The 16,508-nt window shown below is 48.3% G+C and overlaps 2 protein-coding genes across 2 annotated transcripts; one reads left to right on the forward strand and one right to left on the reverse strand.

The window, feature by feature from the left end:
* The first annotated feature begins 5,347 nt into the window (after positions 1-5,347).
* On the forward strand, positions 5,348-12,832 carry LOC133393266 (uncharacterized). The gene is made up of 2 exons (XM_061657410.1): positions 5,348-8,853; positions 12,029-12,832. Exons 1-2 carry the CDS (start codon positions 6,688-6,690, stop codon positions 12,074-12,076), a joined length of 2,214 nt encoding a protein of 737 aa, XP_061513394.1. The 5' UTR covers positions 5,348-6,687; the 3' UTR covers positions 12,077-12,832.
* Positions 12,833-12,861: 29 nt separating this feature from the next.
* On the reverse strand, positions 12,862-15,133 carry LOC133392766 (uncharacterized). The gene is made up of 3 exons (XM_061653950.1): positions 15,130-15,133; positions 14,170-14,801; positions 12,862-14,103 (listed from the first exon to the last, which is right to left on the reverse strand). Exons 1-3 carry the CDS (start codon positions 15,131-15,133, stop codon positions 12,862-12,864), a joined length of 1,878 nt encoding a protein of 625 aa, XP_061509934.1.
* Positions 15,134-16,508: the final 1,375 nt, after the last annotated feature.

Here is a 16,508-nt window from a genome sequence, read left to right on the forward strand (position 1 = left end):
TGAGGCTCGCGAAGGAAAGCTCTCTAAAACCATGGCTTCCATAAAAGCCGAAATCCTAGAGTCACTATGGACCGACGGTAGAAATGCTCTCCTGCAGCTCGAGGGTCTCGCGGGACCGCATCCAAGACGGGTCCCCTTCACCGAGGCGTACGCGACGGCAAAATGCGCTTTGGCCGAGCTGCGCCCGGGAAACACATTTGCGACGCCAGCACTCGACGCTACGATGCTGCCGGCCACTGCAAAGAAGAACCATCTCCCACGGCTAGACCTACCCAAATTTTCTGGATCGCCATCGGAGTGGCCCGCGTTCGCAGGGCGATTCAACAAACGCGTGGCTGGGTTGGAAGAAGATGCAGACCGCTATGCTTTCCTTATCCAATGCTTTGAACGGTGTGAAATAGCCCGTGACAGCTGCGAAGCATTTGAAAATGCTGGGATGACCTTCCAAGACGCGTGGAAACGTCTTGAGGAACGCTTCTACAAGAAGCGCGTGGCATTTCTCGGCCACTTTCAGCAGCTGTACGCGTTACCCAAATTGACAGCAGCGTCTTCAACGGCATTGATGCGGCTTATCGACGCCGTTGAAACATCGACATCGTCAGCGCGCCAGATTGCTGGCAAAATGGATCAAGCCGCGTCAGCAGTGGAAGACGGAATGATAGTGAGCTTCGTTTTGAGCAAGTTGGACGAAGAAACCGCTGCTCAGATCACTCGCCGCCTGGATTCTCAGCAGATCCCTACGTGGAAAGTACTCCGCAACGAGCTAGATCAGCTGGCCAACACCCTCTACTACGTACCAAAGGCCAAGCCAGGAAACAACTTCCGGACGGAACGTCCCGCTACGAACCACGCACCGGCGCGGACGGAGCGCGCGATGCTGTCCGCTACTGTGCTCGCAGAAGGCCGACATGCGAATATCGGAACAGTAGGCAATAGAAACTAATCATGGATGGCGGTGCGACGGTGTTATGCGTGCGATAAAACAGGGCACGGGTCCACGTTGTGTCCGGAACTGCGCGTGCGGTCGTTTTTGGAGCGTACCAATTACATAATGGCCTTAGGTAAGTGCATCAATTGCTTCTCCCGACAACATGCTGCAGCAAAATGCCCTTGCGAGAAACGATGCCAAGTATGCTCCAAGAAACACCATACGATGCTGCACGTCGAAAGCAATGGGAGTGAGAAGTAACTATCAGGTTATCATCGCACCCCATTCACCATGCCCATTCGTTCCTGCTTCGTGTCGCTCCGTGATCGCATCTGCTCCGGTCCTCATCGTTCCTGAGCGGTGCTATGTTCCTGCTTCGTGCCGCTCCGTGATTGCACTGTGCCGTCCAGTGACTGCACCGTGTGACCTCGCACCTGCTCCAGTCCTCATCGTTCCTGAGCGGTGCTACGTTCCTGCTTCGTGTCGCTCCGTGATCGCACTGTGCCGTCCAGTGACTGCACCGTGTGACCTCGCACCTGCTCCGGTCCTCATCGTGCCTGAACGGTGCTATGTTCCTGCTTCGTGCCGCTCCGTGATTGCACCTGCTCCAGTCCTCATCGTTCCTGAGCGGTGCTACGTTCCTGCTTCGTGTCGCTCCGTGATCGCACTGTGCCGTCCAGTGACTGCACCGTGCGACCTCGCACCTGCTCCGGTCCTCATCGTTCCTGAGCGGTGCTACGTTCCTGCTTCACGTCGCTCCGTGATCGCACTGTGCCGTCCAGTGACTGCACCGTGCGACCTCGCACCTGCTCCGGTCCTCATCGTTCCTGTACGGTGCTATGTTCCTGCTTCGTGCCGCTCCGTGATTGCACCTGCTCCAGTCCTCATCGTTCCTGAGCGGTGCTACGTTCCTGCTTCGTGTCGCTCCGTGATCGCACTGTGCCGTCCAGTGACTGCACCGTGTGACCTCGCACCTGCTCCGGTCCTCATCGTTCCTGAGCGGTGCTACGTTCCTGGAACACCTGCTTCGTGCCGCTCCGTGATTGCACCTGCTCCAGTCCTCATCGTTCCTGAGCGGTGCTACGTTCCTGCTTCGTGTCGCTCCGTGATCGCACTGTGCCGTCCAGTGACTGCACCGTGTGACCTCGCACCTGCTCCGGTCCTCATCGTTCCTGAGCGGTGCTACGTTCCTGCTTCGTGTCGCTCCGTGATCGCACTGTGGCATCCAGCGTGGTGGCCTCTCGTCTATCGTGCGTGCGCCCTCCCCACGGGGGGAGCTAACGCAACACAGGTACGTTTTGGGAAAACTTTCATAAGCAACGAGAAAACCTCAACGTTCAACATGTCTTACACGAAATGCTCTTTGAAGTCAGGACACAAACACGACCACCTAATAGCGTGAAATATTTGGGAAGGAAGTCTTCTTTAAAAATTTTACCATGGAATCAGTGCATTTTGTGATGGCCAATAAGAAAAGGAAAAGATATGGGTCACATTTGGTTGATGGGTCATGCTGCATTTCATCGTAGCTGGTCATGTAATAGCTTGAATGAGTGAGTTGTTACAAACATGTTTTGTTTGAATAATACCATACACAGAAAGTGGCCAAATCTGTCAAGGTGCATCAAATAATTCAGGAATTTGTTTCAAATTAGGCTCTACTAACATATTAAAACATGTTTAAATCGCCAAGGTCATACGGGTGACGTCTACCATAGCGAAAACAGTCTACTAAGATCCAACATCAAAATCTCGGGTAATGGTAGCATCATGGAGTCATGATACTAGGGCTCAGTGCGCTAAGGAGAGCTAGAAAAATGATTCAAAATGATAGGAGACGAGATGGGAAAACATATTAATGGAGTTTTTAAGTACTTTGGGTGCCAGTTCTGAGAAATTGTACTTAAAATGTATCACATGTGTCAGAACAGTCGAGCTGGAGAACAAACAGGGCATTGTCATTTGCCCAAAACGCCAAACCAGCTGAAACCAAACTGATGAAAATGATTTAGTAGACTCTCAATATGATATCAGTTGCCATTTTCAATGTAACTTGGCCACGTAGTCCGGAAATGCAATATTTCTATCAGAGGATAATTGTAACAAGTCTTGTAGGATGAGTGGATCAAAAATACGCCTTTTTAAAGGTTCAAATGAGTTCTTGAATTGTGCAAGTAGTCACCAATAGTCATAAATGCAATAAGAAACAAGATCAGGATTTTTTTTGATTCCATAACCTTTGTTTTTATACGCATTTTATGCCAAAAGTCTGATAGACGAATACTTTTTGCGCGCCCATCAAACGACTTTTTTTAGTTTTTTAAATAATTTAGTTGTTATTGCTCTATTTTAATGCTTATTTTTTAGCAAAACGTGTGTATTGATAGTCCCTTTATCAAACCCCATGATTACTTTTACCACCCCATGCCTATTGCGGCCATAGTTCCCCTTTTTCTGTAAAATATTCAGCTAGACGAATACTTTTTAAACTGACTGTAAGTTTGATTGTGGGTGTGGATCTTTGCTGTCTTGATTGGGGCTCTTTACCATTCATGTACAGGCGTCCCCCTTGTTACGACCCCCTCGAGTTACGACGATTCGCAGATACGACGATTTTGATTTTGACAGTTTAAATTTGTCATTGAGAAAAAATGATGTATTTTTTTAATTTCCGTACTGATAACCGTTACACTCATATTTCCAAAGATTCCACAACTACCCGTTCATAAATATCTGTATTGTGTAAACGGCTTTTGGAGTACTATTAATACATTATCGAACATTATTTTATATAAAATACAAAATATCATAGATTCCGACTCTTCAACTTCGGTTAAAAAATGAATGTTCACAGATATTCGACATACGACTATTTCGACCTACGCCTTGCTTTGGGATAATTTTTCGGTTCCAAATACAGTCGTATCTCGGGGGACACCTGTTTATCTATAAAACTTTCAGATATTTCTCCTTTTGGTTAACAACTTGGCTCTCCACGTCGATCTCTAAAGTATTTTGATTACAACACGATTGTTTGGTTCCAGCAATGCGCTGCCTGAATGCGCTGCTATAGCAATGCGCTGCTTAAACAATGTTGATCTTTTTCCAAAAAAAACCGAAGGACTAAATAGAATAAAAAACAGATTATTGTACTAGTGACATACGGGTCCAGTGAAAATTTCGATTATTCCTATGGCACCCTCAGCGAAGAGTTCCTCCAAGGACACACAAAAGAGAAGACGTTTTAGAGAAGAATCTTGAGTGAAAAAAATGAAGAAATACAGTGGCGGTCACCTGAAGTCGGACACATCATATTTTAACTCAATATCTGACTTTGCAACACCCTGGACAGTTCTCTAGAGTCTAACCCACTTAGCGGATAACTTTTTTCACTCATCGTTGAGGAAACTCTTCAGCGATGTCGTGTCAAAAAATTAGACCGATATCTTTTAACCTTGATCCAGGCATTCGGCTACTCGGGTAGCCAAATTATTTATCAGATTCTAGGAATACGATTGGCTTGAAATTTTGGAATTTTTGAGGAAGAATAAACCTGTTTTTATATAATTAATTTTTGCAATACCCCTATTCCAGTCAACCGGGTTACCCGGGTAGCCAGTGTCTTTTGGAGACTTACAACTTATCCTTGTTATAACTTATAACAAGGAGAAGGGATACTGGGGAGGGAGGATAGACGAGAACGGAAGGATGAGGATGACAGTTGAGACGAGGAATTGAAAGTGCGTATTGCGCGCTGCAGTGGATCATTAGTATATAGGGGAGGATGAAGGAACGCGGAGGGAACGAGAAGGAACGTAGAGCGGTATTGACGAGAGCAACGTAGGTGCATCACTGTTGTGCATAAGAATATTTGCAATGAAAATTCTTTGAAAATTCCAACCAAGCAACCGACATCCTCATAAGGCCGTGGGGCCAATGGGTTTTCTCAAGCTGAGAAAACATTCTCAGGTACTCATTTAAGTTTCTCAAACACTCAAAACTTGTTCTCAGACGCGAGCTCGTGGCCGTTGTCAATTTTTCTCACTCTTCTTCTTCTTCTTCTTGGCCTGCTCAATGAGCACGTCTCGTAGACATGGCCAGGTCGCCAATTCGTTTCCAGGAAACTCGGTCCTGGGCTGCAGTCCTCCAACCACGGTTGCATCCGATTTCCGACAGGTGCGACTCCACCTGATCCAGCCAGCGAGCTCGCTGTGCTCCTCTACGCCTCGTGCCGAACGGGTCGCTGACGAGCACCTTCCTGGTGGGGCATGAGTCCGGCATCCTCATCACGTGCCCCAGCCAGCGTATCCTTCCGGCTTTGATGACCGTCAGGATGTCTGCACCGCCAAACAGCTCAGCTAGCTCGTGGTTCATCCTCCTTCTCCACACGCCGTGCTCGCACACACCGCCAAAGATAGTCCTTAGCACTCGCCGTTCGAAAATGGCGAGTGCATTGGCGTCCTTCGTCAGTAAAGTCCAGGACTCGTACCCGTAGAGGACCACCGGACGTATCAGTGTGCGATATATCGCGCATTTCGTGTGTTGCTGGAGTCTTCTGGATCGCAGGAGTTTGTGGAGCCCGTAGTAGGCACGATTTCCCTGAACAATGCGCCTTCGGATTTCGCTGCTTACGTTGTTGTCCGAAGTTACGATCGTGCCAAGGTAGCAGAACTCCTCTACCACCTCGAGATCATCGCCGTCAACTGATACTCTGCTTCCGAGTCGGGCTCTATCACGGTCAGAGCCCCCGGCAAGCAGGTACTTTGTCTTCGTCGCATTGATCCTCAATCCAATCCTAGCGGCTTCGCGTTTCAGTCGGGTGTACGCCTCGCACACCGCCGCAGATGTCCGCCCGATGATGTCGATGTCATCCGCGAAGCCAAGGAATTGGAGAGTTCGGGTGAAAATCGTGCCCCGGATGTCGAAGCCCGCGCTTCGCATGACACCTTCCAGAGCGATGTTGAACAGCAAACAGGAGAGTCCATCCCCTTGCCTCAGACCCCGGTGAGATTCGAACGCTTCTGACAGCATGTTTGTCACTCTCACTGTTGACATAAACACCACGAGGCCATAACTGACAGTCGGTATGTTGTGATATGCCGAGTGACGTTTAGAGACCAGGACAAGATCGAGCGCACTCACTCTGCTACCAAACAACAGATGGCGCTATCTAAGCAGGAGAAAGGGATAACTGACGAAAACGGCAGAGGAGTACAACTAGATATTCCCGAAAAGGGACAAATCAGAGATCGGTCAAAGAAAGGGTCGACTGAGGCCAAAGACATAAGAAGCGCGCTTGAACGAAATCAAGGGCAGTAGCAAAGGAGAAACGGTGCAAAAGAAACGTTTTTAAAGTGAAGAAAAATAAAAGCAATTCTCGCTCTTAAAAGTTCTACTCGCGCCTTTTCTTTCAAAATATCTTTGCTAAGCGATCGTCGCAACAATCTTTAAAAACTTTTCGTTAAAAGTTTCGTGTTACCAAAATGCCCGCGAATAAGTGCGAGTGTATAATGTGCGATTCGCCAAACGATATCGATGACATGGTGCAGTGTCAAGAGTGTAAAAAGTGGTGCCACTTTAGTTGCGCCGGAGTTGCTGAAAGTGTGGCAGAAGAGTACTGGGTGTGTGAAAAGTGCGTAGGGAAAGGGCCAGGACCGTCGAAGAAGACGAGGCGCCCGAAGAGCGAGAAAGCGATGGCGGTTGCAGTAGGACCAAGCCAGTAGCCCGATCCTCTTAAAAGTGCAGAGAGATCGGAGTCGATGCCTGGTACTAGCGAGGAACCATCAGCTAAGCCTCTAAAAGTCCCTACCATTGCCAAAAGCCATTCGAGAAAATCTGCCTCCAGCTCCTCACGTATATCGGCACAAGTGGCACTCCAACGTTTGGAGAAGGAGCAAGAGTTGCAGAAACAAAAACTGCTGGCGGAGAAGCAGAAAATGGAAGCCGAGATTACGGCAAAAATGGCTGAAATGCAACTGCAACATCAAACGCTACAAAATGCCTTGGAAGATGAGCTGGAAAATCTCTCATTTTATTCCTCCATCGCCAAAACTGATAGAACAGCTGAATGGGTGAAGCGTCAGGAACAGAAACAGCGAGAAACAACGGCCAACCCAACAGTTCGAAATGAAGCTGAACCCTCCTCGCAGCAGAAGCTGCAGGCAAGTTCGTCAACCCCGCTGGAGATGCCTGCACGAACGACGGCGCATAACATTGCACAACCCAGAGAACTCCCAACGCAATACAGGCAATTGGTAAGCTCGTCAATCCCGCTCGAAACACCCGTGCGGACAGCAGCGCAGAGCATCGCGCGAGATATGTTTCCGAAAAAGCTACCAATATTCTCCGGATGCTCAAAGGAATGGGCAGTGTTTCTCAACTGTTACGAGGAGACGACAAAAGCTTGTGGCTACACGGACGGTGAAAATACCATCAGGTTGGTAGAATGTTTAAGAGGCCCCGCTCGAGACGCCGTCCAGTCAAAGCTGAGGTTACCCAATGCCGCGCCTCTCATCATCAAGCGACTAGAAAAGCTTTTTGGAAAACCGGCCCAGCTCATTAGGCTGCTCACGGATAACGCGAGAAAACTCGATCCACCGAAACCCGAACAACTGAACAGCCTGATCACGTTCGGCCTAGAAGTGATAAACCAGTGTGACCACCTAACGCTTAGCAACATGCAAAGCCATTTCAACAACCCCGAGCTATTGGCGGATCTGGTGGAAAAACTACCGGCTACAAGAAGGCTAGAATGGTCTCGGTATAAAAACCAATTTGCCGAACCAACATTGAAGCATTTCGGAGATTTTATGGAGGCTTTGGTAGATGACGCATGCGACGTTACCGCTTATGTTCCCCCCCGAACAGATAACTCAAGGAGCTCTAGAAGTTTCCATTCACACGTCCACGCACGACCTGCTGAAACGGAACCGACTACGAGTGTTCCGAATGCTCCTCTACCCAGCCACGTCAAGTGTCTATTTTGCGCCATACGTGGACACGTTGTCAAACACTGCGAGGTGTTTAAACGGTTGAACGTGGACGAGCGATGCGAAAACGTGGCGAAACTTCAACTCTGCTCGACCTGCCTCAATAAACACGGGTCCAAACCGTGCCGATCGCGATTCCTGTGTCGTGTCCCAGGATGCAGCGAACGACATCATACCTTGCTGCACCGTGGCCAGAACACATATCGAGAGGTGCACTACCAAGCGCATCACCTCTCGAAACAATCGGCAATCTTTCGCATCGTTCCCGTGACTGTCTACAATAATGGAAGAGCCGTAGATGCAGTAGCCTTCCTGGACGAGGGATCATCAGTTACCCTTGTGGAAGCGGACCTGGCTCTACAATTGGGGCTCAACGGAGAGGCAGATCCATTGGAGCTTTGTTGGACGTCTGACGTATCCCGGAAAGAAGAAGCGTCTCGCCGCGTGAGCTTCGAGATATCAGCGAAGGGGGGAGGGCGACGCTACAAAATAGCGGCCGCCCACACCATAAACAAGCTAAGTCTCCCGTCTAATAACTTTAATTACGACACACTGATAAGTACTTTTACTCATCTACAGCACCTTCCGACAACATCGCTGGAGACGGCAAGACCCACCCTGCTAATCGGACTCAGCGATGTGAACCTGATACGGCCACTGGAGACACGGTTCGGACAGCCCGACGAGCCCATCGCTGTGAAAAGCGTCCTAGGCTGGGCCATCTACGGCCCAAACAACGAGAGTGCTACAAAGATGATGCTGGGAATCCATCAAATCCAGCGTCAACTGGAGGAATGTTCCTGCGTCGACTCCCGCGAAGGGGGAACAACAAGCGGTCCTTTCCCTGAGGCCCCACACGAAAACTCCCGCGGAACCCATCGCGAAGAGGGAGTGAATGAAGCTACTCAGGAAGGTCACACATCTGCACAACAATCGGTGAGCGAACCTCTTTGCCAATTTTCATCACCAGGCAATGTTGCAGTACAAAATAGTTCCCGCGGTGAGCTACGCGATGAAGGAACAGGTAGCGTGGTCGACGTGCATGTAGACGTGGATCGCGAACTCAACGAGTTACTGCGACAACAATTTACGCTAGAAGATTTCGGAACGTATGCAGGCCCAATCCCGGAGCCCAACGACGTAGTGAGAGCGAAATCGATTTTGCATAATTCGTCCATAAAGATTGACGGCAGGTTTACAACCGGTCTTCTTTGGAAAAGCGACGACATTCGTTTTCCCAACAGCAAACCAATGGCGATGAAAAGAATGTTTGCTCTTGAAAAGAAATTAGATAAAGACCCAGAGTTGAAAAAAGAAGTATACCAACAAATTGAAGACTATGTGAAGAAAGGCTACGCACACATAGCTTCAAGAGAAGAACTCGAAAATGCTAACTCTGACAAAGTTTGGTACCTTCCGCTGAATGTCGTATCTCACCCTAAAAAACCCTCGAAAAAGCGACTAGTTTGGGATGCTGCAGCAAAGGTTGATGGAGTGTCTCTAAACACTCAACTTCTTAAAGGGCCCGATCTATTAACAATGTTGCCAGAAGTATTGTGTGTGTTTAGGCAAAGGCGAATAGCCTTCGGTGGAGACATAGAGAAGATGTTCCACCAGATTCGAATTAGAAACGAAGACACCCACAGCCAACGTTTCTTGTTTCGATTCGACAAGAACAAAGAACCGGACGTATACCTAATGGACGTCGCAACCTTTGGTGCCACTTGCTCTCCCTGTTCGGCTCAGTATATTATGCACCGCAACGCTGACGAACACTCAATTGAATTCCCTATCGCGGCAGCCGCTATAAAACGTTCCACCTACATGGACGATTATTTCGATAGTTGTGACACAACAGCAGAGGCGATAGAAAGGGTGAAACAAGTGAAACACATTCACTCTCAGGCAAAATTTAATATGCGTAACTGGGTAAGCAACGATCCAGCAATAGTAGAATGCATGGAAAAATCCGAAGCCAATCAAAACCCAATTACCTTTAAGTCAACTGAAAGTATTGAAACAAGAGTACTTGGGATCATATGGGACCCAATCACAGACACTCTTCAATTTGCTTCCTCGTGGCACAAAGATTTGATACCCTACGTGCTTGAAGGGAAACGACCATCAAAGCGAATGGCTCTAAGAGTAATCATGAGCATCTTCGACCCGTTGGGTTTTGTAGCTCCCGCATTGATCCCCGGACGTTTATTAATGCAGGATCTCTGGCGAGCGCGTATAGACTGGGACGAATTAATGGGAGATGAGGAGCTAGTAAAATGGAAAAAATGGATAACCATACTACCCAACATTTTCAAACTAAAACTTCCAAGATGGTACTTCCATGAAACTCACTTCAACACCTCACAAGCAGTACAGTTGCACGTATTTACGGACGCAAGTGAACAGGCCTACGGTTGCGTTGCGTACCTTCGATTGGTGGAAGGAGTCAATGTTCGCTGTGCACTTGTGATGTCGAGAAGTAAAGTGGCACCACTTACACACCTATCCGTGCCAAGGCTTGAACTACAAGCAGCCCTGCTTGGAGCAAGAATGATGAAGACCGTTTGCGAGAATCACGACCTCAATATTACAGAAAGATATATCCATACAGATTCAAAAGTCGTGCTCTCTTGGATTCGTTCACCTCCACGAGAGTTAAAACAATATGTCGCATATCGGGTCGGAGAGATCCGTACGCTGACAGACCTTAAGGAGTGGAGGTATATACCCTCCAAAGAAAATCCAGCCGACAGCCTAACCAAATGGAATAGAGACACCGAAATACATGCACAAGGGAGGTGGATAAATGGTCCGGCATTCCTTTATCGCCCAAAGGAATGTTGGCCGGAACAAAATATAATAGCCCACACAAGTGAAGAAAGACGGGTACCACTACTTGCTCACTCGACAGCGACCATAGAAAGTCCCTTGATAGACGCGTCTCGATTTTCTAAATGGAAAGTGTTGGTCAGAACAGTAGCCACAATTCGTCGATTCATTACTAATTGCCGACTCAAACAAATAGGCAAAGCAATAAAAACCTTAGAAGCTACTAAAAAATAATCTCACCTTATCAAAACGAATGAAAAGGCCAAACCGTTCCTTTCGAATCCGAGGAACTACACTTCGCTGAGATCACTTTGTTTAAAATAGCTCAAAGAGACCACTACGCAAAAGAGCTTGCTATACTATCGAAAAACGACGGCAATGAGATAAACTCCACTATCGAGCGTGCAAGTCCATTATATAACGTTGACCCGTTTACCGATGAGCATGGAATTATACGATTCAATGGAAGAACTGCTAACGCGTCTCAAATCCCATATGATGCAAAATTTCCGGTGATTTTACCTTCACAACATTTTACCATGAGCGGCACGCACACGCCAATAGAGAGACAGTAGTTAACGAAATCCGGCAGCGGTTCTACATTCCGTTTTTGAGAGCAGCCGTGGATAGGGCTATGAAATCCTGTAGACACTGCAAGGTAAAGAAGTGTAAGGCACAGAACTCTCGAATGGCACAACTACCGGAACAAAGACTCACCCCATTCCTGTGTCCGTTCACAAATGTAGGAGTCGACTATTTGGGCCCAATCGATGTGACTAATGCCCGACGTAATGAGCAACGTGGCCGATAATGAGGTACGTGGCCGTCTTCACATGCTTAACAACGAGGGCGGTTCATCTTGAAGTCGCTCACAGCCTTTCAACAGAATCATGCATAATGGCCATCAGGAGATTCGTTAGCAGAAGAGGTCCTCCGACAGAAATCTTCTCAGATAATGGGACTAACTTCCAAGGCGCCAGTAATGAACTAAAAAAGCAGATGATGAATGTGAACCTTACCTGCGCAACCACCTTTACGGACGCCCATACTAAATGGAACTTCAATCCTCCCTCCGCGCCGCATATGGGGGGAGTTTGGGAACGACTGGTCAGAAGCGTGAAAGAAGGGTTGAACGCGTTGGATGATGGGAGACGGTTGAATGATGAACTTTTGCTAACCGTTTTGACAGACGTAGAACATTTAATCAACTCCCGCCCACTAACATATATGCCTCAAGAGTCAGCAGATAGGGAAGCGCTAACCCCCAATCATTTCATTTTAGGTAGCTCGGCTGGAACAAAAGAAAAACTGCGTACAATACCCGATCTAGCAAGTGCCTTACGAAGTAGCTACCAGCGAATGATAATCCTCTCCGAGGCTATGTGGGATCGTTGGTTGAAAGAATACATACCAACACTGAACCGTCGAACCAAATGGCTAAAACCCTGTAAGCAGCTTCAAATAGGGGATCTATGTTTCATAACTGAAGGTCCGAGGAAGGAATGGTTACGAGCGATAGTGGAAGAAACGTTCCCAGGGAAAGATGGTATCGTTCGACAAGCTTTAGTCCGCACTGCCACAGGTAAAATGCTAAAGCGTCCCACAGTTAAGCTAGCAGTAATAGATGTTGAAGTAGATCAGGAGCAACACCACCAAAAAGCTCAGCAGGGATAATACCGGAAACAGAAGTAGTGAACGGCAAACTCGTGCAAGCAGATGCGTTCACGGGGTAGAGAATGTTGACATAAACACCACGAGGCCATAACTGACAGTCGGTATGTTGTGATATGCCGAGTGACGTTTAGAGACCAGGACAAGATCGAGCGCACTCACTCTGCTACCAAACAACAGATGGCGCTATCTAAGCAGGAGAAAGGGATAACTGACGAAAACGGCAGAGGAGTACAACTAGATATTCCCGAAAAGGGACAAATCAGAGATCGGTCAAAGAAAGGGTCGACTGAGGTCAAAGACATAAGAAGCGCGCTTGAACGAAATCAAGGGCAGTAGCAAAGGAGAAACGGTGCAAAAGAAACGTTTTTAAAGTGAAGAAAAATAAAAGCAATTCTCGCTCTTAAAAGTTCTACTCGCGCCTTTTCTTTCAAAATATCTTTGCTAAGCGATCGTCGCAACACTCACCTTGCACTGCACCCCGTCCATAGTGGCCCGCAACAGTCGTACCAGCTTCCCAGGGAATCCGTGCTGCTGCATGGTGTTCCATAGTTCGGTCCGATCTATGGTATCGTAGGCCGCCTTAAAGTCGATGAACAGGTGGTGCGTAGGGATCTGGTGCTCTCGGCATTTCTGGAGGATCTGCCGTAGAGTAAAGATTTGGTCGGTAGTTGATTTGCCTCCAACAAATCCAGCTTGATAGCTGCCGACGAAATCTGTAGCAAGAGGCGAAAGTCTGCAGAAGAGTATTCGGGACAGGATCTTGTAGGCAGCATTCAGGACTGTGATGGCCCGGAAGTTAGCACAGTCCAGCCTGTCGCCCTTTTTGTACACTGGGTGTATGACACCCAGTTTCCACTCGTCCGGTAGTTCTTCCTGATCCCAAATCCTAACAATCAGCCGATGCATGATGACGGCAAGCCTCTCCGGACCCATCTTGAACAGTTCGGCCACCAGACCATCGCTGCCAGCTGACTTGTTACATTTCAGCTGTTTGATGGCGCTGATGACTTCGTCCAAAGATGGCGGGGGCACTTCGTCATTGTCATGCTGGCTGTCGTAGGGTTGCTCTCCTCTGCTTCCTGCGTCTGCTCTGGTATCTGCTCCGTTCAGGTGTCTGTCGAAGTAGCACTTCCATCTGTCCATCACCTCTCGCTCGTCCGACAGGATATCTCCCTCCTCACTGCGGCATATAGCGGTCATGGGATTAAAACCGCTCCGTGCCGCATTCAGCATCCTGTAGAACTTACGAGTTTCCCCCGACTGGGATAGCTGCTGCAAGAGTTGCTCGTCCGACTCTTCGAAGCCGCGCCTCTTGTCCTGGAAGAGTAGGGTCTGCTGCCTTCTCAGTCGTCTGTAGTCTTCCACGTTCTGCCGGGTCTCGCGCTGGAGCATGCGGGTCCGCGCGGCGTTCTTCTCGGAGAGTGCTCGCCTGCACTCATCATCAAACCATTCCTTCCTCTGGTTATGGGTCACGCGGCCAATTGTTCGCTCGGCCGTGCTGCTGATGGCTTGCTCCACCATGCGCCAGTGGTCATTGAGAGACATCGCCTCGGTAGTAGTGTCCTCCGGCAGCGCTTCCCCAAGCGCGATTGCGAAGTCCCTCGCCACAACAGCTTGTTTCAGCCGGTCTGTGTTGAGCCTTGGGGTGGGCTGATAGCGCAGTTTGTTGGCCACGCACAGTTTCTGGCGTAACTTAACCATAACCAAGAAATGGTCTGAGTCAACGTTTGCTCCTCTATAGGTCCTTACGTCGATTATGTCCGAGAAGTGCCTTCCATCGATGAGAACGTGGTCGATCTGGGAAAGTGTTTGCTGCGGTGATCTCCAGGTGTAACTGAAGCGAGGTGCGTGCTGGAAGAAGGTGCTGCGAATGTTCATGTGCTTGGAGGAGGCGAAGTTTACGAGCCGAAGCCCGTTGTCGTTGGTCAGCCGGTGGGCACTGAAACTTCCTATCGTCGGTTTAAATGCCTCCTCCCGTCCGACCTGAGCATTAAAATCCCCGATTACAATTTTAACGTCGTGTTGTGGGCAGCGGTCGTACTCCCTCTCCAACTGCGTATAATAATTGTCTTTATCGTCATCGGTGCTTCCAAGGTGCGGACTATGCACATTTATGATGCTCAGGTTGAAGAACCTGCCACGAATCCTCAACCTGCACATCCGTTCATTGATCGGCCACCACCCGATCACTCGCTTTCGCATCTCACCTATGACCAGGAACGCCGTACCGAGTTCATGCTTTTCACCACCGCTTTGGTAGATCATGCAATCGCTACGATAGGGGCGCTCCGTCACTCCTTTCCAGCGCGTCTCCTGAAGTGCTACTATTCCGAAGCCACGGGCCCTCACCTCGTCCGAAAGAATGCGGGTACTTCCGGGTGCTGTGAGAGATCTGCAGTTCCATGTTCCGAGTTTCCAATCGTTTGCCTTGTTCGGTTGCGTGGGTCGGTATCGGTTGGTCCGGTTCGAAATCCTTTGGTTTCCTTTCGTTGCGTTTATGTTTTTCCAGGGGTGGCTTGCAAGGCCTCTCCCCCAACCTCCAGTCTCGTCGTAGGGCCTACGCATCCTAGCTGATTAAAGTCCCGTAGGATGCCAGGACAGAAGGGGCAACCAGCCGCCCCTAACATGGAGAACAGACGCTGGTCATCCCCCCCCGCTCAATTTAGCCATATAGCCCATCTTCCCAAGGGGTTGGGTTTCCCCGTATACCCATGCTCAGATATTTGGAGAAATATGTTACCGTTCTGTACGCCGTGGACGTATTGAGTCGGAGTAGGGTATGGAGACCCTATATTAGCCTTCGAGAGGCGTCAGACCATACCCGTATCAGTGCGGTATTGCTACAAACACTGACAACAGAACTTTTCTCACTCTGAGAAACTGATAACGCCACTCAAGCTTTACTTGGAACTTTAAATAGAAAATTAGTTTTAGATAGCTTTTTTTTTAAAATGTAAACATTGAATACATTTTCCAAAGTGATTTTCGAAATAAAAAAATAGCACAATTGTTTGTATTTCAGTTAGCCGATCACTGCATCGTCAACTTTCTCAAAGATTCTCAAAGATTCTCAAACCAATTTTGGGCCAATTTGACAAGCGTTTAGAACGTAGGTTTCTCAAAAGCACTAATGAGTGCTTGAGAAAATGATCGTTGAGAAACCCCATGGCCCCGCGGCCTAAGGAGGTAGTGCCGAGTAACCTACTCCGAGGGATTTACTAAGAACAAACCTGGTAAACGATTTCTGCAGGCGCCCCAGACGGTCAATGTGGACCCTGGCTGAAGGTGAACATGTTACCGAGCAATACTCAGGTAGTGGCCTGACCAGGGCACAGAAGAGAGCTTTTAAACAACCTAGGTTGTGGAAGTATCGAGCAACACTTTTCAAAGTGCCAAGCGTTTTACGAGCTTTGCACACAACAGTATCAATATGGCGATTAAAAGAAAGACGAGAGTCATTGAAAACACCCTTAATGCTGCTGGCGGATGTGTTGCTCCGTCGCAGCGCCCAACGCCGGTGCTTTACACCGAGTCGGGTATATTTTTCCTTCGTCGACCGGAGAGTGCCTCCGACTATTAAGAAACGAGCGATTCTGAGGGTTGTGTTCGAATGCGCTTGCTTTATTTAGGTTTTCATCTCTTATATGCCATTTAGTTGCTGACCGCATATAGGTCAGCTAACTGTGACTATGACTATTTTGATAACAAGTTGTATTTATATTTAATGCGACATGTGACATGTTTATGGTTTATGAATTGCGTAAGTTACTTCCTCGTTTGAACCGTGAGAACGGTTGACTACCTGTTTATGTTTGTTGCGTTTCTGAAGCGCGCGCTATTGCTGGCGTGTTTTGCTTGAACTTTGTTTTAACTTGAGGTGTTTTATCTTGAAGTGTTTTACTTCGCTACATCCGCATCTATGCTTTTACTTCATAATGAGGTCGTACGCAACAACCCTAGTCCTTTACCGTATTCAAACGACTGACGAGCACATTGTTGAGGGAGTAACGGTAGGTAAATGGGGAGCGGGAACGAGAGAACGAAATTATGCAACATTTACCATGACACAAAGAAAGCATGTTAACGTT

This window comes from Anopheles gambiae, chromosome 3 (genome assembly GCF_943734735.2).
Source record: "Anopheles gambiae chromosome 3, idAnoGambNW_F1_1, whole genome shotgun sequence".
Classification (NCBI taxonomy): domain Eukaryota; kingdom Metazoa; phylum Arthropoda; class Insecta; order Diptera; family Culicidae; genus Anopheles; species Anopheles gambiae.